The sequence below is a fragment of the Copadichromis virginalis genome, linkage group LG18, assembly GCF_057382275.1.
Source record: "Copadichromis virginalis isolate Kocher_CV1m ecotype Utaka linkage group LG18, C_Virginalis_male_GT1.1, whole genome shotgun sequence".
Taxonomy (NCBI): Eukaryota; Metazoa; Chordata; class Actinopteri; order Cichliformes; family Cichlidae; genus Copadichromis; species Copadichromis virginalis.
In genome coordinates, this window is record NC_140635.1 from 2,045,077 (window position 1) to 2,070,874 (window position 25,798).

Sequence of the window (25,798 nt, forward strand, 5' to 3'; positions counted from 1 at the left end):
AGCTCAGTAAAAATGTAAAACGAGTGCAGCGCCTGGATCGATCCGAGGAAGCAGAATCATGACTAATGAGGAATCCCAAACATCCTCCGGGCTCCTGGAGGCTTTACAGCCTCTATTTTGGAGCTTTGGCACATCGAGTGCTATAAATAAAACAAAAAGCCGCTCCGCCATAAAGTCTCCTACTTTTACACCCACTGGAAACTTTCATTGGGTCCACATTTACAATCCGAACCAATCAAATAAAAGCTGCTCCGGCTCCACCTCTGCAGACCGTCGCCTGTCGACAGGCAGCGGATCACCTTCAAACTTCCAGCTCTGCTCGCCATCTTACCCACTGCAACCCACCTGCATCCTGACCCACCCCCACAGACCTTTCTCTGCTTTCCCAGCACAAAGAAACACGACTGCTTTTCACAGACAAACATCAAAACTTTTATTCTTTCAACCTGCCCACTGTTTTCTCAGCCTCTGGGCTCTTTGCCTCTGCAGCCTTTAATGACGGTGTTATCTGCTTTGTAACAGTCCAAACTAAACTACGTTCTTTCTGAGCACTCAGGGGCTTCCTATGCTCTGCTCTTTCATAATAAAAGCCTCTACCATGGCTACCAGCAGTGCCACGTGGAGCTGCAACGTCTCTAACCTGCAGACTCACCCTGAACCGGCCTGAATTATCACATTTATCATCAGGTGTGCTTCGTGGGCCGGTCGGTCACATGACTGAGAACAACATGGAGCCAACATCAGTGCAGGAGAGCGCTGTGATTTTCTCTGACTGCAGCTTCTGTAAAAGCCTTTGATGACTGAAAATAGCCTCAGATATCAGCGCAGAAGCTGATGCAAGAACTAAAAATACAAAGTCGCCTCTTTGTTTCCACAACTGTGTGAACTCTGTTCGTCTGCAGCATCCTGGCCCCGAACTGAAGAGTCTCAGCAGCAGCTGGATCCCATCAGGCTCCCACACTCATGACCCCACAGGGTGAAGCCCACTGACTGTTTTACCAGTGACACCTTTGGCACTTAGTGAAAGACTTGACGGTGGAGATCCATCCAGACTTTAAGCTCAGCTAGCGTACAGACACTTTAGCTTTGGATATCTGCTGATACTGAGCCCCACAGTCATAAGCTGTGCGATTGACACTCTGTGATAAATCCACGCTGCGGACACGTCATTAGCCGCAGGCCGACACCTCCCTGGAAGAATAACTACACGTCGTCTCAACGCAGCGCCTGTGACGGGCCTGCTCAGTAATTCTTGGGAACTATCAGAAAGGATGTGAGGAAACCACGACAAACAGCAAGGACGCCAGAGGGACGAAGCTGCAGCGTTTGGTTTGTTTCTAAACCACCAGGACGCGACCACCACACACCGGCATCAACACCGGGGTAGGTTACATCGTTACAAGATAACAGACCAATACACAGAAGTTATTGATGAGTGAAATAATCCTGAAGAGTGCAGCAGATGTGCACCTCCTCACAGAGTGGAGCAGAGGGAGCTTGTTTCAGTCGGAGGAGGAATGAACTGAGACAAAGAAGGATTATTCTTAGCGGAAAAAATCATGCAAAGCTCAAGTTCAAGAATCAAAATCATGAGCTGGAAATGAGAGAAGTTAAAGTTAGAGGATAAAACCTCCACCAGTCGATGTCAGCAGACTGCCGGCTGATAAAAATCCAGCTTTCTTTCCTCTGGGAGAGGCCGTAGCACTGTGTTCCTCCAGGCTGAGGTATTCCAGTCTGACTGAGGAACATGACGGTGTTTTTAACAGATTCATTATAAGTTGTTAGTGGATGCATTAGTTTAATGGCAGATTTAACTACATGCTGTTGCATCTGTTTTTATGAGCATACTCACTTTTTCTATTAACCTAAATAACATTTACTGACCGTTCCTTTAAAGACGACAAAGTGAAGGATATCATAACATTTTAACGCCGGCCTGCATCACTGTGTGCAGCATGTTGCAGTTCCTCCTGCAGAGACCAGATGCTGCACAAAGCGTAGATTTAAACAAATACAGACACAGATAGAAAGACAAAGTTGGATTACAGGGAGGTGGAGGTCACCATGAGCAGGCTAGAGGATTAAACGATGAAATGTGGAGACGAATGACGAGAAATAAAAACCAGAAATGATGCTCAATGTCAAGTCTGCTTTTGTTTTCCCAGCCAGCGCCCCCTAGAGGCTGTGACATGCAGCACACACTCAGCAACTTTAATTTCATTGGTCCCGGGATGTAAACAGCATGTGCAGTCACTGATCAGATTTTCAGGGAAAATTCTTTTAAAAGTTTCTGATTATGTCTCAAAAATGGTTTTAAAACACTTTTTCCTGACAGTTATGCTCCAAACACCAAATATTTACCTTCGGGACTCTTTCAAAGACTTCTCTGGTGAACATGGCTTTGGTGGGCAGAGGTTAGTGGAAGCAAACGCACACAGCAGGAGAAGAGCTGGTTTATATAGTCCAACAAAGTGGTCGAGAGCGTGCGACAATTTAACAGCCAGAAGTAATCGAGGTCACGTCACTGAATACACGGATGTTCACTGAGTATTTAGTTTCCAGACTTCTGTAAATGAACCAAACTGTTAAACTGAGGAGACTAACAGGTCTAATCGAGAGCACACACTGACCTGCACTTCAAACCAGCTTAAGCTGCTTCTTTCACTGAAGGGTTTAATGCAGCTTTTTTATTCTTTAAACTTAAGCAGTGCAAACTGAGCCCGAGTAAATGAAAGGATCCGGGGTCACCTGACCGTGAGAGCGCTGGTTTCCCTGCTGTCAGTCCGTCTGTCCTCGGGGAACGACCTTAAACACGGCGCTGAATTGATGCCCAATAACAGAGAGACCTCTGTGGAATTGTGGGAGACTCGGAGATCGTTTTACAGTGAAACCAGCGAGCTGCTTCCCAACTTAGAGCTTTGTGTTTGACAGCCTCTGCGGTCACAGCAGAGGCTGTCAAACAGTCTGCAAGACGAAGGAACCGCAGAGACCCTGAAGCTGGAAACACGGCAGCAATCTGGGATTTTTTAAAAGCAGGAATCAAAGAAAGGTTCAGAATTCAAACACCAAATCATTACTTTAAATAAAAGAGTAAAACACAGCAGAGACTCCCTGATTTCAGTCAAACATGAAACTTTTCAAACCCGAGCAGCTTAACCACAAAGATGATGCTTAGTTTTGTTTTTACCCGAGACTTTCTCTCCACATTTAATTATTGACCGAGACCAAAATGCTCGACGGCTGCAGGACGGCAGAGGAACTCTGGGTGACTGGGAAGCAGAGCAGCACATCATCGGCCTAAATGCAAAAACTGATCTATTAATCAGGTTTAATAAATCGTGTACGCGGTGCATAATCCACAGGTCTGAGATCCACAGTGGGACGTTTCCTCAGACGTCTTCAGCTCTCATTTCTGACCTGCAGGACTGGGATTTAATTAAAACCAGCTGACAGATAACTGGCCCAGTGACTGTGATCACATTAGCCAGTTAGAGCGAGTCGGACACAGCAGCGTCTGTTGTCCGCTCTAAGAAAAGACCACGCCTGTTTAGACTGCAGTCGCCATCAGCACGACCACACTGCAGCGGCATGAACTGGCCACACCCAGAGCTCGCAGAGGTCAGCAGTGCAGATCAGACGCGGATTAATCTAAATCCCACCGACGACTACAAACAAAAGCAGAACGCTGGAAAGTCTTTTTGAAAACGACGAAGAACAAAGGAAACGTTTACACGAGTCTCTCAGCCGCCGCTGTTGGTCACGGCATCGCTCGCCTTCCTCGCAACCTTCTCGCCAAAGCTGCGCTTTAAACCATCTCCAGGTTTATGAATCTCACTGAGCCCGGAAACAGCCGCAGACCAACATGCAGTCACAGAGAGATTTAGAGTCGATGCAGGGTCGGCTTTGTCACAGCAGAAAGAGAAACACGAGAAAATAAACATTAGATCAACCTGATGAAATACTGACGACGACTGATCGCTGGAGTCAAACTGTTTGTCTCAGGTGCTCCTGAAAACTCACTCGTATGTGTTTCACCTTTAACGTCATGAGAAATCCCTTTGTTCTCCCTGCAGCCGCTCGTGTTTACTGATAAACATACAAACATTTTGGGGTTTGAGCCTGTCTGTGATACGAACACTCAGTGTCAGTGGAGTGGGCAGGTGTTTTTCCTTTAATGTGTCACACATCTGCCTAACAAACAGGTTTGCTGCTCAGCTGAAAGTCAAAGCCGTGCACGTGTGAGGACGTGTGTGAAACACGACTCACGTCAAACGTGTAGTTCAGTGTGCGAGCGTCTCTCAGCTGTTCCACGCACAGTAAACACGCCACATAAAAGTTTCCTGATTGCAGGAACGACACCACGACTCTTAAAACGACCCACAACAACCTGTTTCACAAGCCTGAACATGACACTGCGAGCATGTTACATCGTGATGTGAATCTGTGCGTCTACTCGTTTCTCCCATCGCACACAGAAACGCACCTCCACACTCACATTTCACAAACACCTTCCTGTAGTTTCAGAATAAGAGCGCTGCCTCGTGACCACGGTGCAGCTACAAGTGGAACGACAACACTCAGCTTCCAGAGGATGAAACTGGGCTCGATTTTGAGGAGAAATAATCAGATTCATGTTTCATAACGATGCTCCGAATAACGTCGTTGGGTGTTCGTGTGCTTCATCCCATGAACTCTGACTCGCTGACCGCGGCCTCTGTGAGTGACGTCGGGAGGATCGCAGAGGTCCAGATTATAAATGCAACATCAAAAGCTTCACTTAAAACTGATCTGACTCAACATATCGTCATGTCTTCAGAAGCCGGCGCCGTGTTATTCCCACGTCTCTGTGCAGCCCGAGGCCTCCTAAACCTGCTGAATTATCACAGCTTCAGTCAGAATTTGTTGTGTTGAACATTTCATTGTGTTTCTTGATGCTACCTGTTCTGACCCGTCTACCCGACGTGATGTTTGTGTGATGTACGTTTGGTTTGAAGAGGTCCGATTTCACTGCAGGCAACTGCAAGTGACAAATAAAGCTTCATCATCATCGTCATAATTATTCCCCAAATCACAAACAACAACAACCACAATCAGAGGAGCCTGGATCCTTGAGCAGACTCGAGCTGGTTTCGATAAAGGCGTGGTTTGGACAAACTCACGCACTCACAGACGTGACCGTACACGTTAAATGTGCAGCTGTGTGAGGAGATGAAGACGTGGAGATTTCCTGTGTTCAGTGTGTGGTCCTCACGGCTTTAACAAAGGAGGGGCAGAATTATCACACAATAAACTGAGAGGTGATGCAAACGTTTCCTTTGTGTTTCCAATGACGCGATCGGGAGCAGCTCAGCAGCTCCACATTCACTCAAAGTTGTACAAACATTTCGTATTTCAGGCTGTTTTGCATCTGCGAGGACACCAGGTCTCCGATGTTGCCAAATCCTGCTACGGCACAATCTGTCCAAACATTCCCGGATCAATGACTCCGATCGTTTCCATTATTCCTGCTAACAAACAGCAGCACATCAAACCAAACGTATAAACACTTTTTCCTGGAGGGAACCTAAAATATCATCAATGCAAAGATGAAAGCAAACCAACATTAACCCTTTAAAGCCGGTCGGAGCAGCACGCTCCGTTTTGTGTAACTATTTTTAAATCCCGGTAGCTCTGCAACCACGTAAGCTAGTGCAATAAATTTTGTTGCATATGAAACCGGAGGAGTTGTACTTACATCTTATGCCATCAGCTTGTCCTCGGTCACGGTTTCCTTCCACATATAGCTTTGCAAAAACAGCATAAAAAGCCCTTCTAGCAACAAAAACATACTCCAGAAACACGCTTTGCTGATCCGATCAGCTGTTCAAAACATTTCCTACGTTGGAACAGACGTCAGCCCGAACTATCCCATGTCCGCCATGACCTGGCTGAACCGGAAGTGACGCAGTTTTTTTAACCTTCGAGGCCTTATAAGCCTGTACTGGTGTTTTTAAAACTCATGTTGACTTCATGATTTTCTGGGATGCTTAGAACTCACATTGCGCTGCTGGAAATAGTTTATTTGTGTTGCTGTTTTTTGGCAAATTTGCATTATAATATTTATTTTTCCTGCAGTCTATAAAAATTGGTGTATCTCAAAAATAAAACTATGAAAACACTCAAAATAAACTTGCTGTTGTTAGAAACTATTTTGTGCAACTTTTTTGTATTTACAGTTTTGAGGGATAAAATTTCTCTAAATAGAAATATATGTGTAAAAAAACCAAAACAAAAAAAAGATTTTAACTTTTCTGTAGTTTATTGCTCTTTCTTGCAATTTATGTAGTTATTATAGACTTAATGCAGACATATTATCAAAATTTGGGCTATAACGGTTGTGTTGCTGTATAGCTACTTAAAATACTCCCACAAATGGCTCCACAGCATGTAAGAATATAAAGAATATAAAGATAAGCTCTTAAGGTCTTAAAGGGTTAACTCACATCAGTTATAAAACACAGAAGATGCATTTAAAATGTTTCCACTCAAAGTCCAGGAAACAAAACTCTGTGCAGTGTTGTTGGGAACGTGATGTTGATGTTAGAGTCCGAGTGACTTTAAAAAACTACAGCACATCTCGCTGCCCCGTCCTACTGTCATGGTTCACCTACAGTGGTTGGTAGGTTAAGTTACTTTAGTTTTGGTCTGTCAAAGCTCCATTTTCCAGTTTGTGAAATACTCAGAAAATCCACAGTTTACATCTTATAACGTGACACAAGTTGGATGCTTTTCCTTCCACCTGAGCCTTTGAGGCAGGAATATCTTGGTTTAATTATAATAATTATGAGTCGCAGTTTTGACCTTCAGCGCTAGAAACCTAAATTCTGGGGCAGCCAAAAGCAGCCGAGTTCAGAGCGGCAGAATAACATCCAAATCTTCTGGGCTGAAAACCCGATGTTGATTTATTAAATTGAAAAGATTCGCGGGACGCCATCTGTTTCTGACAGAGGAATCAAGCCGGTCTGAACAGAAAGAATGAGAAGGAAAACAGACTGAAGCTGGCGGCTCGCGCTCTCTGCAAATCAGCGGCGGCGGGGGTGGGGGGTGGATTATGGACGGGGGTAATCGTCGTGTCCACAGAGGGATTACACCATGCTCGGCCTGCTGCACACGTCTCCTTTTGGTGAAGGGGGGGTTGGCAGATTGGAAAACTGTGTGGCAGAAATCTATTTTTCATCAGGGATGCTGGGACGTCAGGGTGAGCGTGACAAACACGCCCAGGCCTCGGGCACGCAGAGCCAGAGGAAGGAGTTTGGGAAGAAGCTCGGCAGCGTCAGTCAGACGGATGAAGGTGATTATTACTTAAAGTCATGAGTCACGACGGCAGAGTTCAGCTTCTAAATGTAAACTCCAGCTCAAATGCAGGCACTCGTTTCATTGGCCCGCAGCTGCTTGAATGAGAGGTGATTGGTTGATGAAGGCAAACGGCAGGTGGAGCCGATTCTCTGACCGATGCTAAAGCACCGCAGGAAAACGGGAAACGGCGTGAAGAGTGGAGAACGACTGAAACCCACGGCGGTAGTTTTATTCATTAACACGAGGTTTCCTCATCGCGCTGCACAGACGACGTCACAGGAAGTCTGTATGATGCCGAGGTCACGTGACACATGCTAACGTTACTTCCACAAACATGACTGCTACATGCAATGACTATTTTCCTTCTGAAGATTAGCAAAACAATCCGGACAAACTGACTTATTTTCTTGCTCGTTTCCTTTGTGCTGTGTTATGAATCAAACGCACCTCTTTGCAGCAGCTTCGACTCGGTCCAAACTCACTCGCTGCTGTGGATGACAGAGCTTTAACCTCCTAAGACCCGAACTCGTTCATGGCATGCATATTTATTTTTCCTTTGCTATTTGGGCTGATTGGGACCTGATGAATGTCAAAACAAAGAATTACCTGAGATCCACATATGAGGACATTGGTTTTAAATTTTGATAGCACAGTGGCAGCATAATGTCCTTGGAAGTGGATATCAGGCCCTTGTAGAGCAAAATGAAGTATTTTGGTCTAGACGTCCCAAAGAGGAAGTACAACTCTGTCTGTGGAGGACGTGATGCCTGCAGGTCTTCAGTGGGGGTCGGTTAGTGAGATCCTTCCCTGCACAGGACCCAAAACTCCCTGCCAGACATCCCCGTGCCCCCCACCACCCGCCCCATTGTTCTCCACTCATTTATTTATTTATAAGTTGAGGAAATTCCCTGTAAAGAGCCACGTTAGAAAACTCATTCAGCAGCACAGAGAGTGTTAATCCAACACTGCAGCTCCTGATCTAGCATTTGACCTCTCTGTGGATTATAAGATCATACCGGGTTATAATTCTGCTCGAGCCGCTGTAATTTAAAACCGCAGGCGTACGTCTTCTATACTGGGATTCATGCGCTGAGCAAAGCTGCAGCCTTTTGTCGACGCAGTTTTCTCGTCTTCCCGTCACGTATCTGCTGTTCTCGTGGGAATGTTCAAGCTTCTAATGATGAGGCGAGTGAAAGTACGAGCAAAGCTCACCTCAGAAGCCCCATCCACATTCTTACGAGGGGCAGCCAATGAGAATAAAGTTAGCTTAAATGTAGGGATGAACTGATTGGCTGCCCAGTATAAGACAAACATGCAAAGCTACCCTAGGAGTGTCCAAGAAGACAAATATGAAGCTGCAAATGAACAGGTGACGACCCCTTTAAGTCGCCCCACCAACCCGCTCTTCAAATGCTTTGTTTACGAGGGGCAGCCAATCAGAGGAAAGATGGACAAAACACAGACACACACCGACCCACAGAGCATCTCACGTCAGCCCCGATGTCCCAAAAGGAACTCTTCACAGCCCCCTTCATAAAACACACATAAATAGATAAATAAATACTAAAAAACAAACTATTAAAACGATTAAAACCAGGATTTGAGGCTTTTGTCCTGATATAAACTGACTCGACGTTTTTCTACGCATCTACTACACCAGTATCCTTCCACACCACCTAAATATTAATGTCAGTCAGAAAGAAACGTAATGAATACAGCTGGGTCCAATTATTTTTGCACGATGGTCTCAGTGGTGAAGACTTCTCCAAACAAAATGTTTTGTCTTTAAAATTACAAATTAACTTTGATCAGTGCGGCTTGCAGAAAGCTCATTAAACAGGCGCTTTGCATGAAACTCGGAGAATCAACATTAATAAGCTGCAGCTGCCATAATCTGATGAAGATAAAGAGCGGAGACGGAGAACGTCTGTCAGCAACACGCCATCCGTTCGGCTCCGAGCTTATCGATCTCAAACCAGATCAAAACCGAGCCGTCGTCGGGGGAAACGTCGGCGTTCCCCCAACAGGACAATCAGCGGGAAATATTTTAATCACTCAAAGCAGGGCTTCGTTTACTGCAGCAGGAATCACATTTTTACCATAAATAAGAAAAAATTAATTAATTTCCTTTGAAGTACGATAACACAGACTTGAATATGTGGAAACCTTTGGTGCTTGTGTGCGTGACCAAGACCCCACAAAGACCCGTGAGTGTGGAGAAAGCCGGCAGGAATTATTTCTATGAGCCAAAACAAAGAGCTAAGATTAGAGGAAGTGTGACGGAGGACTAACAAAAACACGTCACAGGTTTAATCCTCAAATACTCAGCAGCTCACTTTGTGTCACAGATAAGATGTTTCATAAAATGTCTAAACTCTATGAAATCAATTATGGCCCCTCAACAAAGATCTGACTCGGTGGTCTCTCCTCCCCATGGATATGAGTAATAGAATAGAAATAATTAAAATGAACATTCTGCCACAAATTCTCTCTCTCTTCCAGTCACTGCCCCGGAGATACCCCAAAAACAATTTGACGAATGGGATAGATGGATCTCACGGTTCATCTGGAACAGCAGAAGACCGAGGGTCCAGTACAGAACGTTGCAACTGAAAAAAGAGAAGGGAGGGAGAGCTTTGCCGTGCTTACAAGATTACTATTATGCTGCACAACTGAAACCCCTGGTAAACTGGTGTTCCCCGAATCATGAAGCTAAATGGAAAACCATGGAAATTACTCAATTAGACTTCCCATTACAGTCTCTTTTAGGAAATAAAAACCAAGCTGAAAATTTTTACAAAAATTTGAACCATTTGACCCAGTTCACCCTGAAACTACGGTTCAGGGTAGTGAGGAAACTACAAATAGAAGAACAGGCTAGGACCTTGAATTGGATAGCTTATGACCCGGAGTTTGTGCCTGCCAGGCTGGATGGGACCTTTAAACAGAACCTTTAAACTGAGAGGAATTACTTCTTTTTGTTCACTAGCAACAAACGGGGGATTTCAAAGCTATAAAACTATTTCAGATACATACGGACTGGCAAAGCATGACTTCTATAGATACTTGCAAGTTAGAGACTATTACAACAAGACGTTACTATTCAGAGATGAAAACGAATACAACCTAATTCATATCTTTCAAGAGGCATACAAAAAAAAGTACTCTAAAAAGTTGGTCTCAAAAATATACGGAAGTATACAAGCCTCTAAAAATCACTCTACGTTGTATATTAAGCAAAACTGGGAGAGAGAATCAGGCTCACAAATATCAGAGGACAGCTGGTGGGGAATATGTGAGTCTCAGGCTACCACTGCAAATTCAAGGTCCTTAAGAGAGTTTGGTTGGAAAAATGTTGTGATATTTTTTATCACTCCTAAATTCACAGCTCGGCAAACAGACTCACAGAGCCAGGGCCTATGTTGGAGAGGTTGTGGTACCCCCATGGCAAACCATTGTCATGTCTTCTGGGCCTGCCCAAGGATCCAGCCATATTGGGGGGAGGTGGCCACAAAATAGTCGGGATAAAAATAGACTATTCATTTGATACGTTGTATCTTGGCAATTTACCTACGGCGCTTCCACATAAAGATAATTATTTATTGAAAATACTTTTGGCTAGCAGCAGAAAGGCCAAAACCCGAAGATGGCTAAAGGCTGACCCTCCAACTCGGGCCCAGTGGTTTGGGATAGTGGAAGAAATTTTTGGAATGGAAAGACTTACTTTTGTCCTTAGACTTGAGCTTGAGAAATTCAAGAAGCTCTGGGAAAAATTTATTGTGTAGTCCTTTTGTACTGAACAATTAAATATTACCATGATGTAAGTAGATACTAATGTTGAGACTGTGTATGTCTTCCATGCTGACCTAAAGTTTTGTATTCTCATACTGTAAATTAATAAATTTAAAAAAGATGTTTCGTAAAAACAGACTTTACTCGGGCTGCTCGTCCAGCCATCGTCTACCACAGTTTACATTTCACTTCCTATTTTTATATCCAAGCAACAGAATGATGTCATCTCCTTACTCTTATTTTGAAAGTTCAGCCCTTAGTCATTCTAGCCCTGCACTTCCTGTCTAGTGTTTGCCTGTCCCAGCAGTCTCAGCCGGTCTCTGGTTGGTTGATCCTCGATGTGATTCAGGTTCCTCTTCAGAGTCTCGCTCCATGGTTGGGCGTGCTCAGCTCCACCTTGGACTGGGACCATTACCCTCTCTTCTTCTCTGCCTGCAGCAGGCACTGGTTGGTGAGCCGCTACACCGACCAGAACGAGGACCCCCAGCTGCATGACGGAGGAGCTGGAGTTCATCACAAGATGAGGCGGGTTTCAAACGAGACACATGAAGACGAGGAAAACTCTTCTGATGCCATAAAGACTCAAACATCATCTAATCAGCCACATCTTCCAGCTCCTCTGGACGTGCAGAGCGACATACAGGACACATGATCTCTGTCAGTCCACCTTAACAGGCTCCTGTTCAGCTCATCTCTCTAAGAACACGAGCTCATTTCTGCCTCTAACACCGGCCATTATTTCCTCCTCTTTAGGAACATCGACCAGGAAATCAGCACCTCTGCCTTCACACTCAGCTCTGTCTTAATCACAGCGGATCAGGAGAGCATCCACCAACCCGCCTCTACCTGAGGCAGCAGCTCATCCCCGCCCTGGAGCAGGGACTCCACCCTTTTCAGACTGAAACCACGACCACAGACTCGGCCTCTGCTTCACACCTGAACACAAACATCCTCAGAGGAGCTGGAGGTGATCGCACGTTGAGCACCCAGCAGCGACGAGACCACCTCCACCCACTGAATGAGAAAGTCGTGAGCATGGCGTGACTCGGCTGTAAGCTGCAGAGCAAACGTGCAGGCGGAGGACGCAGGAAGGCAGGATCCAGGCCAGTGATGATCTCCACTCATGTATTAGTGATGAAGACAGAGCGGCGCTGCAGGACACGCAGGACTGAGGGAAACGAGCCGCCGTGCTCGAATTATACTTGAGGAATATTTACACCAATCACACGACAGCATTTCAGCTTCCTGCTGATGAAAGGAGGAAACACGGAGGAGGAACGATAGACTAATCTGTGACAGTTTTCTTTCCTCGTGACACAAAGATGGTGATGCTCGGCTTCAAACTGAACGCTTTTGTCTGCTGCTTTATGATAAGGAGGTGAAAGTGCTGTCCAAACTGATGCAGCAGCAGGACACTGAGGGTGACCTCTACAAACAGCTTGCTCCTGCCCACTCAGAGCCGTGTGAGCCGACAGAAAGGCAGCACCGAAGCCTGAAAGTTTAAAAAGTTAAAGCGAACGTCCAGAAAGACTTCCTGTTGTTGCCGAGTCCCGGGGCACAAACACACTCAGTGTTTGAGTCTTTCAGCGAGTCGTTCCTGGGAAACTCAAACACATCGGACCACATTCCTGCTGCTCGGCGTCCGTTAACCCTGCAGCTGCTTCTGCGTTTACTCGGAGAGTCCCGTTAGCCGGCAGCGAGGCGACAGCCAATCAGAGAAACATGACGCTGGCAGAACATCAGAGAAACGCAGACATCTGCAAACCTGCAGGGCGACTTCTGCTTCGCCGTAATTACAGAGGAGAGGCGAACAGTTAAATAACAGATTTGTTGTTTTTCTCAATGAAACGACCGTCTGCAGGAAAAACTAATCGATATTCACAGCAGAGGCCGACACGCTGGTGCACTGTGGAGAAACACGTCCACGGCCAGGAGCTCGTTAGGAGCTCAGCCGTCTCATTATCACAGCCTGACAGCTGATTATGTGAAGCTCGTGAGTCACGTCAACCTGGCGTCCCTGTGAAAGACGTGACACTTTGGGTTCATCCATGCTGGATGGACGGAGGAGGCGTCGGTGTGACACGGTCAATCTAAACTTTGATGTTCGGACTGCGAACAGAAGCTGCTCAAGAACCAAACCCACGTTGTATTAACTGTGATCTGTGTTGTGTGTCTGGGCTCGGTCACTCAGAGCTGAGCTCCTGCTGCTCCGGCCGAGTTGGCTCAGAGTGTGACTCCGTGGAAAACCGACGGACAAAAAGCAGGTTTGGTTTAGTTTAACAGGATCTCCTCGAAAATTAGAGGGAACCCAGGTGACCCTGAGGGCAGGACGCAGGGAGTCGGGCACATTTCACAGCTTTCGCTCTACACGGATTTTCTTTTTTTAATCAAAGGCTATTTTCATCATCTCGAGCCAAACTGAACCACGAGTGCACGTGGACTTTTTGGGAGAGGTGAAGGAGCGGCTCTGTGATGGACAGAGGTGCCTTTCAAACGAAGCAAAATACGAGTTTTGTAACAAAAAATAAAAAATGTTCCCGCAGCACAGAGAGTTATTGTTTTGGAGCCAAAAGCGACGATGTCACCGCGATTCTTTCACACGGGTCATCAGAGGACTGAAATCAGTCGTTAAGCTCTTCATCACACAGTTAAGCTCTTCATCACACAGTTGAAGATGTATCAGCACAAAGCTGATGACACAATAAGCATAAACATCTTATCAGCCGACAAGGTTTCAGTGCAGTATCAGTCTGTTTGATTTCATCGCTTTGCATAATGTCAGGATGAAATGAATGTGGACACGTCTCAGACTGCACTCAGTTTTCAGGGTTTAGTCGCAGCTAAATTGTTGCAGGTCGGCTTGTTAAGGTGGTAAATTAGCAACAATGCAGAGCTGATATATGATGACCCTGATCCAGTAAAACTGTGCGAGTCTACAGAAAACAGCTCTGCACACGAACACAAACTTCACGGCCTCTCGCCCCACTGTGACGCCTCACAGCAGAGGCAGCCACGAGTCACGAGGCCGTTTCTACCCTACAGACCCACAAATGTGACGAGGTCAGAGGTCACCTGCAGGTGGAAGCACATTATCGCTTCAGTGATAATTATCATGTGATATTTGACTTTAAATAAAGGATTTAATTAGTGGTTTTCTCCACATTAGAGCTCAAAAATCAACTCCGGTTACGTGGACGTGGTCAGAGCGGTCCAATCAGACGCGGTGTGTGAGGGATGCTGTTCATGTGTGGCTCACATTTCATTCGTGTGTAATGTTTTGGATCTACTTTCCTCAGCGAGCGGCCGCAGCGCGTTCATTTAACTGCAGGCCAGCTGACTTGGACACGAACGAGCTGCACATGTGCAAACGATGCTGCGAGGACCCAACACTGATCTGCATTGTTGCTTTTCTCCTCCCGTCCGTGTCGTTCTGTCTCTGACTTTCACCCGCAGAGCTGAATCAGAGCTCAGGGAAACGTCACCGTCAATAACGGTCTGCGCCGCCAAAAACATACAGAGACATGATGTCAGGTCCTCACAGACCGACTCAGCTGTTTGATATTTGTTCACTTAATAAAACACAAAACAACAAATCCTTTAAAAGCTCTTTGTTAGTGGAAACCTCAGCGTGACTCATCAAACAGCTCTGACACTGAGGAGGACAATGAACGTGGCAAAAGTGCCTCCATAACATCATCATCATAATAATGACAACAATAATATTAAAGGATTGATGACACATCAGATGGCAAACAGACACTGAAACATCTTCAGATCCATGATGTAAACACACATTTTTACACAACATGTGAACAAGAAATACCAAAAATACCCCAAAACTCTTCCCAGGTTTGGAAGCCCACCATAGACCCAGGTCCACCAGAGCTCATCTTAATATTTTTAGATGCTGTAGAGACATTTTTGGGAGTAATGTTATACATTACTACAACCGTTATATCGGAAATTTTAATAAGATGTAACGATTAAGTCCACCAGTAACTAGATAAATTGCAAAAAAGTGCAATAAACTACAACAAAATTGAAAATCGTTGTCCTTACAGAAACTTCAGAGGTTTATCCCTCAAACCTGTAAATGCAAACGTTGCACAAAATAGTTTCCAACAACAGGAAATTTATTTTGAGCATCTTCAGTTTCATTTTTGAGGCAAACTCATTTTTATAAACTGCAGCAAAAACTAAAATGAACATTATTGTGCACAATTTGCAAAGAAAAAAGAAAAACAGCATGTGCATCAAAATAAACCAAAAAAAAAACAATGAACAGCTGATGGGATCAGCAGCGCGCTTCTGGATTGTGATGTTTTTGATGTCACAAGCGCTTTTTATGCGATTTTTGCAAAGCCATATGTAAAAGGAAACTGCGACCTGGGACAAGTTGAATGCATGTTATGCAAGTACAACTCCTCCGGTTTCATATGCAAAAAAAAAAAAAAAAAAATGATTGCGCTAGCTTATGTGCTGTGTACACAAATGGGAGCGTGCGCGCTTCGATGGGCTTAAAGGGTTAAATAACTCTGTGGTTGTGTCACCTACAGATAAGCTCAGTGTTCTCATGTCAAGATTGTGACAAACTGCTGAAGTACAAAGACTGCTTCTTGTGATGTGAAACCTTTATCAGGCCAGGTCCTTATTTTCCAGGGTTATGTTCCAGGACTAGAGACGTCCTGTTTCCAGGATGTGTGGTAACCGTGTGAGGTGTTCTGTGGTCAGAGAGGCGACCGTACCTATGAGAGCCTGGAAGAGATTGCTCTGGAAGATGTCGATGACCCTCTGGATGGAGTGTCGGAGCTGCCGGTCCTCGGTGTGGTTCAGCTTGGCCCGGTACTGCTCCAGCAGCTGCAGCGCTCGCTGTGCGTCTGTACAACAGGAGGAAGCAGCGAGAGAGGTGAGCCGGGGATACGACAGAGCCGAGGCTCAGCGACTAACGAGGACTGATCTGAGACAAGATGGCAGCAGAGGGCTGCTTCAAACCGTCAGACGGGCACAAATAATCCCTCTGTGCTGAAACGCTGAGCTGCACTGGCAGCCAGCACGCACCGGGAGAGGGAAATAATACTTTAAAAATCCAAACATGCATGCATTTAAGACTGCGGGCAGGTTTTAAAGGAGTATAAATGAGTTAAAGAGGCCTCTCCCCAGCGGATAAGTATAAAGGTCAGAGTATCAGGCTCGGCTCAGAGGGAAGCATTAAGGACAGATTTACTACATGTCTGCTGCTGACAGTCACATTCAGACCAAAGCAAATCTGATAAAATGATTAAGCTGAAAGTAGTAAATAGAAAGTCGCCTCAAATCATGACCCGAAGGCTTCATTCAGAGCTTTGTTTTAAATTCGAGGCTTCAACTAAACATCATTTTAATGCAGATCATCGTCCAATAACACCGATCGATCACAGACATGCAAACAGCGTAACATCGCTGCAGCTGGACGTGGAGAAGATTCAGGACTTTGACTGTAACCCTGTTGGATGGTCACATTTCTGCTGGTTTACTTGTTGGTGAATCAGCTTTAAATAAAGGTCAGTGCGTGACTGCAGCACGGCAGCGAGAGCGTCGGCTCGGCGCAGAGTTTCAGGAAGTCAGAACCCGAAGGAATCTACCGAGGTCGTTATTGTTGAGCGATGTCATGTGACTCTTACGACTTCTAATTAACTGGATCATTTACAGGACAGAAGAACCTCACACAGACAGCTTCCTGGACAGTTATGCACACAGCGACACATTTACCATCACATTGTTGTTTCTACCATCATTAACCTGCTCTCTCACTTTGATTCATGCCTGCTGCTGATTGGCTGTGAGTCTCGCCTGTAAATAAAACACACAAAGCCCGAGGAGGCGGCGCATTGGGCCTCTCGCCTCCGTCAGCACTGATTTAGATGAATTGGCAGTTCGCTGCGTCCTGCTTCTGGTCTTGGTTTCATTATTGTTGTTTCAAGCCTAATTTAGGCAAGAAGCCTGAATCCTTCGGCTCACGCTGGAACCAGCAGAGAAAACTCCGACTAAGACATAAAACCATCAAAACCATAAAACAACGTGGAGCTGGAAGTGCTGGCGGCAGGCTGCTGGTGTCGCAGTCGGTCACAGAGAGGACGCTGCACCGGAAACATGGTTGTGGTTGCTTCGTCACGTTGGATTGGTCAGTTTAGGAATACTATTTTTCCCGTCTCCAGGCCTGTGTGACTGAGCGGTTTTATCGATACGCGTTTGAACATTCAGCCATCACGAAAGTGACGTGATGAAAGAAACACGATGTCGATAAATGTCCCCTCGCTCACGAATGTTCGAGTGTCTGTAACGATCCTGATATCTGCCAAAGTGTGTCTCAGAGACTCTGCCAGCATTAAACTGCCCGAAACACAAAGCCTCGGGGTCCTGTTCACTGATAACATCCAGGAAGGAACCAAGTCTACGTTCACAAAGCGCCAAAAACTGTCTAACTCAAGCTCAGAGCGAATGTTTCACTGAATGAAGACCTCTCGAATCAAAGACACCAACTTTAATAACTTTATGGTCGAGAGCTTTAAGAAATAAAGCTTTTCAAGGGCTGCTGAAAACCTGCACACACGCCCGAGTTAGAAGGTGTAACACTGTAGCTGAGGTGGAAAGCCACAGATCTCATTTTAAAAGCCACATTAATTGAAAGTATGAACTTGAAATACAACATAAAACATAAACCAGGCGATTTGTGTCACAGCGCAGAAGACATTTAATATCACACTCCTCCGTCTTCTGGTTTATTAGGAAGTGAAAGTTTGAGACAGATTGTGACGGCCTACAAACCCTCAGCTGACCTGATGCTTCAGCCTGATACGCTGACCTCACAGCTGACCTCACAGCTGACCTCACAGCCCACATGTCAGTTTCTAAACAGCAGAAAATTACCTCAGCCAATTAACAGCTTTAAATTAAATTCTCTCCGTTAGTGTCGGTCTTTGAGGTTTGACCCAGATCAACATATCTGCGCGCGTCGCTGTGAGCGCTAAAACGTGGAGCTTAAATACACGATGGTGAACGCTGGTACGTTATGTGGTGTGAGCTACAATGGAAGCTGCCAACTTTAAAAGACTTCATTTAAGTATCAGCTGATGTCCTTCAGCTGCATGAGGTTTGTCAAATATGTGGCCCGAGGACCAGAATGGACACGGTCCTATTCAAGACAGTGATTAACAGCTCACACTTTCCAATAAAACACACGTTTTATGTCCGTGTCGTTTCACTCAGGAGTGGGTGTGTGTGGATTTAATATTTCTATATTTAAATATTTGTTAAAGGCACAAAATGCTGCTGTTTGGTTAGAAAATCTCCACCGGTGAAGGTTTTTAATGCAGAGGGACAAATACAGCAGTGATGTCTTCGTAGTTCAGGCTTTTACACTGAATAAAAGCAACGTTTTTTAAACTGCAGTGGTTTTGCTGGTGCAGCCCACCTGAGCTCAGACTGGGCTGTACCTGAACTGCAATCACTGAAACACTGAATACTTTGTGCAGTGACTCATCCACACTGATGGCACAGTTTAGGTTTGTTTTTGCAGTTTGCAGAAAAAAAACGATCATTAAAATGTTTCTTGTCTTTTCATACTGAGGGAGGCTAAACATAATTACTATGGATAATTAGGAGGCATTTGACGCACCATTTGCAAGGCTTTTGAAATTATCTTTATTTTTCCTGGGATTAAAGTGGAGGTCTCCGTACTTATGAATGAGTTCACTAAATGAGAACATTTTTCTAAATTTTTACAGTTCATCTAGTTCATGAAATGTGCACTTAGCGCTGGGAACGAGGTGAATCTTTCATTGACTTAAATAAGTGGCTTTTCTTTAACTCACTGCCTCCACCGCCCCGGGCACAATCTTTATTTTTCCCGGGATAACAGTACAGTTATACACGGTTAATAACGTGTAAACTAACTCAGAATATTTTTCTAAATTTTTACAGTTCATTATATTCCTAAATCGCGCGCTGACTGCTGAGGACGAGGTGAATATTTTATTCATATTAGAGTTTATTTTTAGTTATCCACACAAGGTGCCCCATTTACAACTTGGTTAGCAGCAGTGGCTAACCGGCTAGCTCCTACTTTAACTGACTTCACCTGACTTGGCACGGCTCCGCTCAGCTCAGCAGGGCCAAAGCGAGCCGTGTGGGCCGTGTTCGGCTCGTGTGGCGTGTGAGCCGCTGCGTGTCCCGTGTTTGTTCGAGTCCTGTGTGTCTTTAAAAACGAAGGAGCAGCCGGAGTTTGAACGGCTAGCCTGCTAGCTTGCTAGTTAATATGTGAAGTGAAAGCGGCTTACCTTTCTTTCTCACTGGCATGGTGGTGGTCTGGCTCGGCTAGATCCGCCTCAGCCGCATGCAGTCCTCACACAGGACGGTTTTTGTTCGCGGTTCCGCCGGATAAACCCGCCGCTGTCACCGCTCCAAGTCAGGGCTGAAGAAAATCCCTCCGAGCCAAAAGCCCTCCGGACGGAGCGTCGGGGGGCAGACTGGCACAACAACAGCGAGCCTCCGGGGACGGCTCAGCCAGCAGTCCCGCTAACAAGTGAAGCTCCGCTGAGCTGCCGACTCTCACAGATGTAGTTCCCCGCCGGAGAGGCTGTGTGCGCCGGCGTGCACCGCGCAGGCTGACTCTGGAGCTGGCTCCGAAAAGTGCAGATCTGGCTCGGACCGAGCGGGACCTGCAGTGTGCCAAAGTCCGGGAAACACCCGCTGCTGTGCAGGCGGCGCATGCATGAGCTGCCCGCTGCTGCTGGGTGGAGGAGGAGCGGCTCCGGAGCTCTGCGGGTTCGTCCAGAAATAAAAAAAAAACTTCAAAGCCAGGCTGGTGGCACACCTACACTCACTTATCCCGCACTGGTCCGCACTGGTCCGCACCGCTCCGCCGTGTCCCCGCCTGCGACGTGCACTCGTGTCAAACTTCTGTGAAATCCCTCCTCCCTCCTTTTTCCTCTTTTCTTCTTCTTCTCCTTCTCCTCTCCCTCTCCAGCACCTCCCCAGGTCTACAAATTCCCAAACTTTCCTCCAAAATGGCGACTCAGGGAGCTGGAAACGTAAACCATGTGATTTCCAAAAGCCTACCCCTCCGACCTGCCGCCCAATCATGCAGCTCACCTACAAGGCCAAGGAGGAGGAAGAGGAGGGTCAGGGAGGAGGGAAGGAGGCAGGGAAGAGGCAGCGGGGGGGATAAACTTTGTGAAGGGGGGGAAAGTGAGAGGAAGGAAGAGGAGTGAAAGTTGAGGAAAGCAGAGAGAGGTGACAGGAGATGGAGGTGAAAGCGGGACAGATGGATGAAAACACAAAGTCAGGCTTCTGTTTTTATTTAAACCAAATAGAAACGAAAACAAACACACGTGGAAAACAATGAGATAAAGAAAATGTAGATCATAGGAAGGATTAAAAATAAATCAGCTGAAATAAGAGGCGAGAATTCAAAACGCCCCGAGGACTCTCACTGTGTCTCCTTTGTGTTCAAGGTTTAATTATAACCTGGTAAAACTGGCGTTTTGTCCATCGAGCCACTCCTGTATTAGCACGAGTCTCTGAAGGCGTGGCACACCTTGGTTTGGGCAGCTTCTTATTGGACGACCCATTTACCTGCATCTGTGAACTCACTGATGCTCAGAGAGCCTGAAGCATCTGCAGCGGCTGCTTCAGGCTTCTGTGTTTCACTCAGTTCTCACTGAGTTCAGAGAAGAAGGATGAATGGATGCTGTGTGCAGATGGCATGTTCTCCCTAACATGTGCGCTCACTTACATACATGTTAACAACCCCATCAGGCTCCGTTAGCCAGCCTGTGCTTCACATGATGGGACGGGCTCCACCCTCCCGCAGCTGATGAAGCTGTTAAAACAGTGGATGGATGCTCCAACTGCCCAAACACAGTCCACAGGTCCAGGTCAGGGGTGAGCTGAGGTGAAGCCTGTGTCGCCATCCAGCTGTCAATCAAAGAGACCACGCCCCCAACAATGCAGGTTTATGACTTAATACAATTTAAACAGGTGAGTTATGGCAGTACAGGTGTTACGAAGCGGAAGTACTGAAACCGTTTTGTATCAGGCTGTAAACACGTTTATTTCTGCTCTAAGTTTTTAACATGACTCCATGCGGACTCACTGTTGGAGCCTCTGGTGGACGTTAGAGGAACTGCAGGTGTTGACACGGCGCTCAGCAGCAGCAGTGATCCAAACACGATCACTGCTGAGTCCAAACAAACAACACGGCAGCTGCCAAAACAACCCGGTGGACGACGCCGAGAGGGTTACGTCCATATTTAATGTGGTTGTAGCGTCAGTGGCGAGGAGGTCAAGTGTAAGTCCCACTTTGCTGTTGTTTGTATTATTTTATTTCTCAGTAATTTGTCCTAAATAACCTGAACGCATCAGGCTGACCCCACTTTGAGCTCATACAGTGGCTTACTGCACCGCACTCACACTGACCTTTACAGCACAGCTCATTTATTCTCTGAGTGCTAATGGACACTGTGAGTCACGGCTTTCCCAAAGAGAGCATCAAAAGAGAAAAGGGAGAAAGGAGAGAAGGCAACGTGATGGAAGGCTTTCTGAAGAAAGAACAGCGAACAGGCTAAGGATGGTCTGGCTATCAGCAGCTGTGAGATCTGCTGACATCAGGCAGCCTTCAGCTTCACTGTCTCCAGACCTGCTCTGAGGTAACGGGACATTTAACATCACAGCGACAGCACTTCCTGATTCAATAAGAAGCAAAGAGGAATGTGTGCAGGGAGTCACATGTGTTTCCTTAGCTTTAGTTCACTGTGATGAAGCACAGGCAGCACACTGGCGTACCCGTGTACACTCTCTGCATCAGTGAATCAGCAGCTTACATCTGCAGGACCATCACTCTGCTCCGTGTGACGTCTGCAACTCGTGGGTTCGATATCGTCCCAGAAACAATAAAAAACATCAATCACATCGCTGCAGATACACCTGCTCGCCCACAGCGCGGGAACTCTGCTGCTACGGTTTCAGAAACATAAAAATATCTGGATACATATTTAAAGTTCACTCCATATAAAGATAATGACATTGTTTACAGTTATTTATTTTTTGCCTGTCCCGTTTGGCTCTTTTTCATCAGAATTATTGTCTAAAGGTAAAGAAAGATGCCCAACGGATTTACTTTACCAAATGGACCAAATGATTCACCTTTTACTGTTTATTTTATTTTCATTTGCTGAACACGGGACAGACTTGACTGGGGAAAAGAAAGAGGAGAAAGAAAGAGGGAAAGAAAAAGAGCGAGGAAGAGGGACGGGGATAAAATGCAAAAACCAACAAAACCTGGATCACCTGCTGAGAAAGAAAAAAGAAAACAAGCAAAGAACAAGAGCAATAGAATAAACAACATCACAATGATATATGGGAATATGACAGTAAATACTAAATGTTAAACATTATTGTGCAGCACATAAGATCAACAGAACACAGTGTGCTTTGAGGTAGGAGCCAAAAAGGGTGTAGTTTGTGGGTGTGATCACCCGTGTGTACACCTGTGAGCATGGACGCGCTTGTTTTTAAAAGGTTCCTTCATGTAATGATCTGCTAGAGGGTGTGGGGGGGCCACAGCCCCGTCCTCCAGGGCATGAAGCAGGTATGGAGGAGATCAAAACTCCAGACATCCAGAGGCCCCCAGAACACAAGAGACCAAGGAAGACCAACAGAGGGGCAGCTGCGCCACTGTCCCGGAAAGAGCTGAGGAGAGTCCCAGATGAGGGCTCACTCAGCAGCCGCGGAGCAGAAGCCAGGGGGGGTTGCAGTGACGCGCCCGTGAGCTCCGCCGGCAGCCAGCTGTGCCAGTGACCGAGCCCCAGGCCGAGAGGCCGGGGGCACCCCACCTCCGAAGTGGCCCGAGCGAGCCCCAGGCTCCAGGCCCCGATAAGCAGAGTGAGCCGGTGTGTACCCGGACACCCATCCCCAGACACAAAGAACCACCAATGCACCGACACCTGAGGGAGTCCGCCACTGGCAGGGGAAGTGGTGGTGGAGATGGGCCTCCATACCTTGGAGGGCCTGAGATGTCCCTGTTTACAGTTATTCTGATGTGCCGTGATGATCTGGATGTCTGAGTGCTGCAGGATGATGGAAGCAGGGACAGTGAAGGTTGCTCTGAGGCTGATGGGAAGGATGAGGACTGAGTGTTAGGAAAGGTTTAGAAAACAGACTTCACATTTTTAGAGCTTTTTATCTCACAGGAATCATAAAAAATTCAATGAAAACAAAGAAAAGAATTCATTCTTCAGCTCAATAATCCAAGTAAAACACGTGTAACCGTGGTTAAGCTGTGAACGGCTCTATGGTAAAAACAGAGGAGGTCAAAATGTGCTGAGACTCATGGACATGCTACAGATCTGTCAGCAGTTAACAGTTCATGTCCTAATAATCAGTGCAGCTGTCCGCACAGCTGGATGAATGAGGTGAAGGGGGCCCACAGAGACTCTGTGACCATGGCCCCAGAGTTCTGTGTCACGGCCCTGGGCAGCAGCCCCAACCTGAAACTGGACTCAGGTGCATTTTTGCCACAAATGCATTTTACAGTATTTGTGCTGATTACAGGATCCTGACAGTCCCGATGACGCTGCCGGTGGGACCGCTGGTGTTGTGGAAGTTTGCGCTCTCTCACGGACCTCCATCTGTTATCATGCAAACATGTTTTTAAGTAAAGGGAAAGCAGTTTGTCATTAAGTGAAATACACAAAGATTTTCCCTCTGTGAGCATCTGATTTAGTCTGATTGAGTCTGATTTGGTCTGATTTGGTCTGATTTGGTCTGATTTAGTCTGATTGAGTCTGATTTAGTCTGATTTGGTCTGATTTAGTCTGATTTGGTCTGATTTAGTCTGATTTAGTCTGATTGAGTCTGATTTGGTCTGATTTGGTCTGATTTAGTCCTCAGCAGGTATTTAAGATGTTTCAGCATAAAGACTGAAAACAGAGCCGACAGCTGAATAATGAACACGTCTGCTGTAAATCCAGGTTTTCTTTCATGTGCCAACATCAACGTGCTGTAATGAATCCTCTGCTGTGTGCTGAGAAACAAAATGAATTTAAGCCTTTGATTTCCACACAGTAAGGTCAGAGGTCGCGCTGCGTCCCCATTGAAGTACAAATCCAGCGGCCGGTCACTGTGAAGATGAAGCGCCCTCCTCCTCCTCCGCCTCCCGCTGTGAAACATCCCTCTTTGTCTCTCTTTGTCTCTCGTGTCGCCTCTCGTGTGCTGATGCAAACTACTCGAAGCTCTGGCCCAGATTAAAGAGCGCCGTTCTGGTGAAAGGAGGAGGCCTTTATTTTTAGACGGTCATGTTTAATGAATGACCTCGCCGTGAGTCCCGGGCTCGCCGTATGAAAGTACAGAAGGAGAGCCCGCTGTGCTCTCACCGCCAATCCACACGCCTCAAACACGACGAGACGGAGCGATGACCCGAAACCAAAGAAGCTGCTGATCTCCAGCCAATCAGAGAGACTCGTGGTCCGATACCTTCAGACTGTTGTGATGAAGAGAGGAGCAGATCACGTGATTCTGATGTGGGAGTCACGTTATTCTAACAGCGTCCTTCATTATGAATGAGCTGCAGGGTTCCTGAGCCTCTTCTGGTAATTTTATTTTTACATCCTTTTAGATGTTTTTTGTGTCTCATTGTGCGCTCTGACCCACAGCCACGACGTTACTGACCACCAATAAATACAATAACAGCACATATCAGAGCGAGACACAAAGTCCACACAATGAGCCTGTGGCTCATTTTTCCTTTTTTACTTCCACTTTCACCCTGTTGGTTTGTTTTAGCTGCTCAAAATGACCCAACCAGGGTTAAAACAGATGTTTTGGGTTAAATCATGTTGTAACCTTCAAACAACGCCCTGACATATCTGAGAAACTTCCAAAATGATTATTTGCCATCCTGAGAGCAGCTCAGTATTTATGTCTGCTCGTTTGTTAATAAGACCTGAAATTTACGGTCGTTTTGTGCATCTGTCCAGCCAGTTATTGGTTGTTGTGCACATCTTCACGGCCCTCTAGCACAGTCGTCTTCTGAACTATAAACAGTGACGATGATAAAATTGGAGCAAACGTTGCATCAGCTCTGATGAGGGAACAAAAGCCGTCCAAACAGAAACAAAGCAGTCGCTGAGTTTTCTGCAAACATCTCCTGAAAGTCTCTGCGTGTATCTGTCTCTGGAGATGCTAATTGGATACCAGCCTGTCTGAACACTCGTGTTTCCAGCTTGGTCAGAAATGATGTTCAGAGTTCACAGGAGCAGCAACGATGAGGTCACATAACAACACTTTGTGCTTTTGGAGCACTTGGACATGGAGGGTTATCATCCAGCATCTTTTGGATCATTGTTGTTTGGTTTCACTTTTGAACTGTTTAGTTTAAACTAAAATCACTGTTTTGATCTCACTGCGTCATCACTTCCACATTTTACTTAGTTTTCTTAGAGGTGTTTGGTCCGGGATAATAAAAGGTTTCGTCTCTCTTACATTAACACTGACGTTGAAAAATGATGCGCTGGGGGACAGACGGCTGAGATTGTTTTGTGTTTGTGATCCAGGACTGTGGCCCAGCAGGCCTGTTTGCTGCCATATAACCGTTTAAATTGAGCTAAGGTAGGATATGTTTATAATTTTATATTAT

At 46.1% G+C, this 25,798-nt stretch overlaps 1 protein-coding gene across 8 annotated transcripts in view; it reads right to left on the reverse strand.

The window, feature by feature from the left end:
* The window catches only part of dlg1b (discs large MAGUK scaffold protein 1b), a 97,915-nt gene extending 77,725 nt beyond the window's left edge, over positions 1 to 20,190 (reverse strand). For 3 of the 8 annotated variants that reach the window (XM_085440201.1, XM_085440200.1, XM_085440202.1), the window contains exons 1-2: positions 19,443 to 20,187; positions 15,873 to 16,004 (exon numbers count right to left, since the gene is read on the reverse strand). In XM_085440201.1, the coding sequence (XP_085296327.1) occupies positions 15,873 to 16,004; positions 19,443 to 19,461 (151 nt within the window). In that variant the 5' untranslated portion in view covers positions 19,462 to 20,187. Of the gene's footprint in view, positions 1 to 15,872; positions 16,005 to 19,442 lie in introns of all 8 variants that reach the window. The other 5 variants (XM_085440205.1, XM_085440206.1, XM_085440199.1 and 2 more) reach the window with 4 other exon arrangements.
* Positions 20,191 to 25,798: the final 5,608 nt, after the last annotated feature.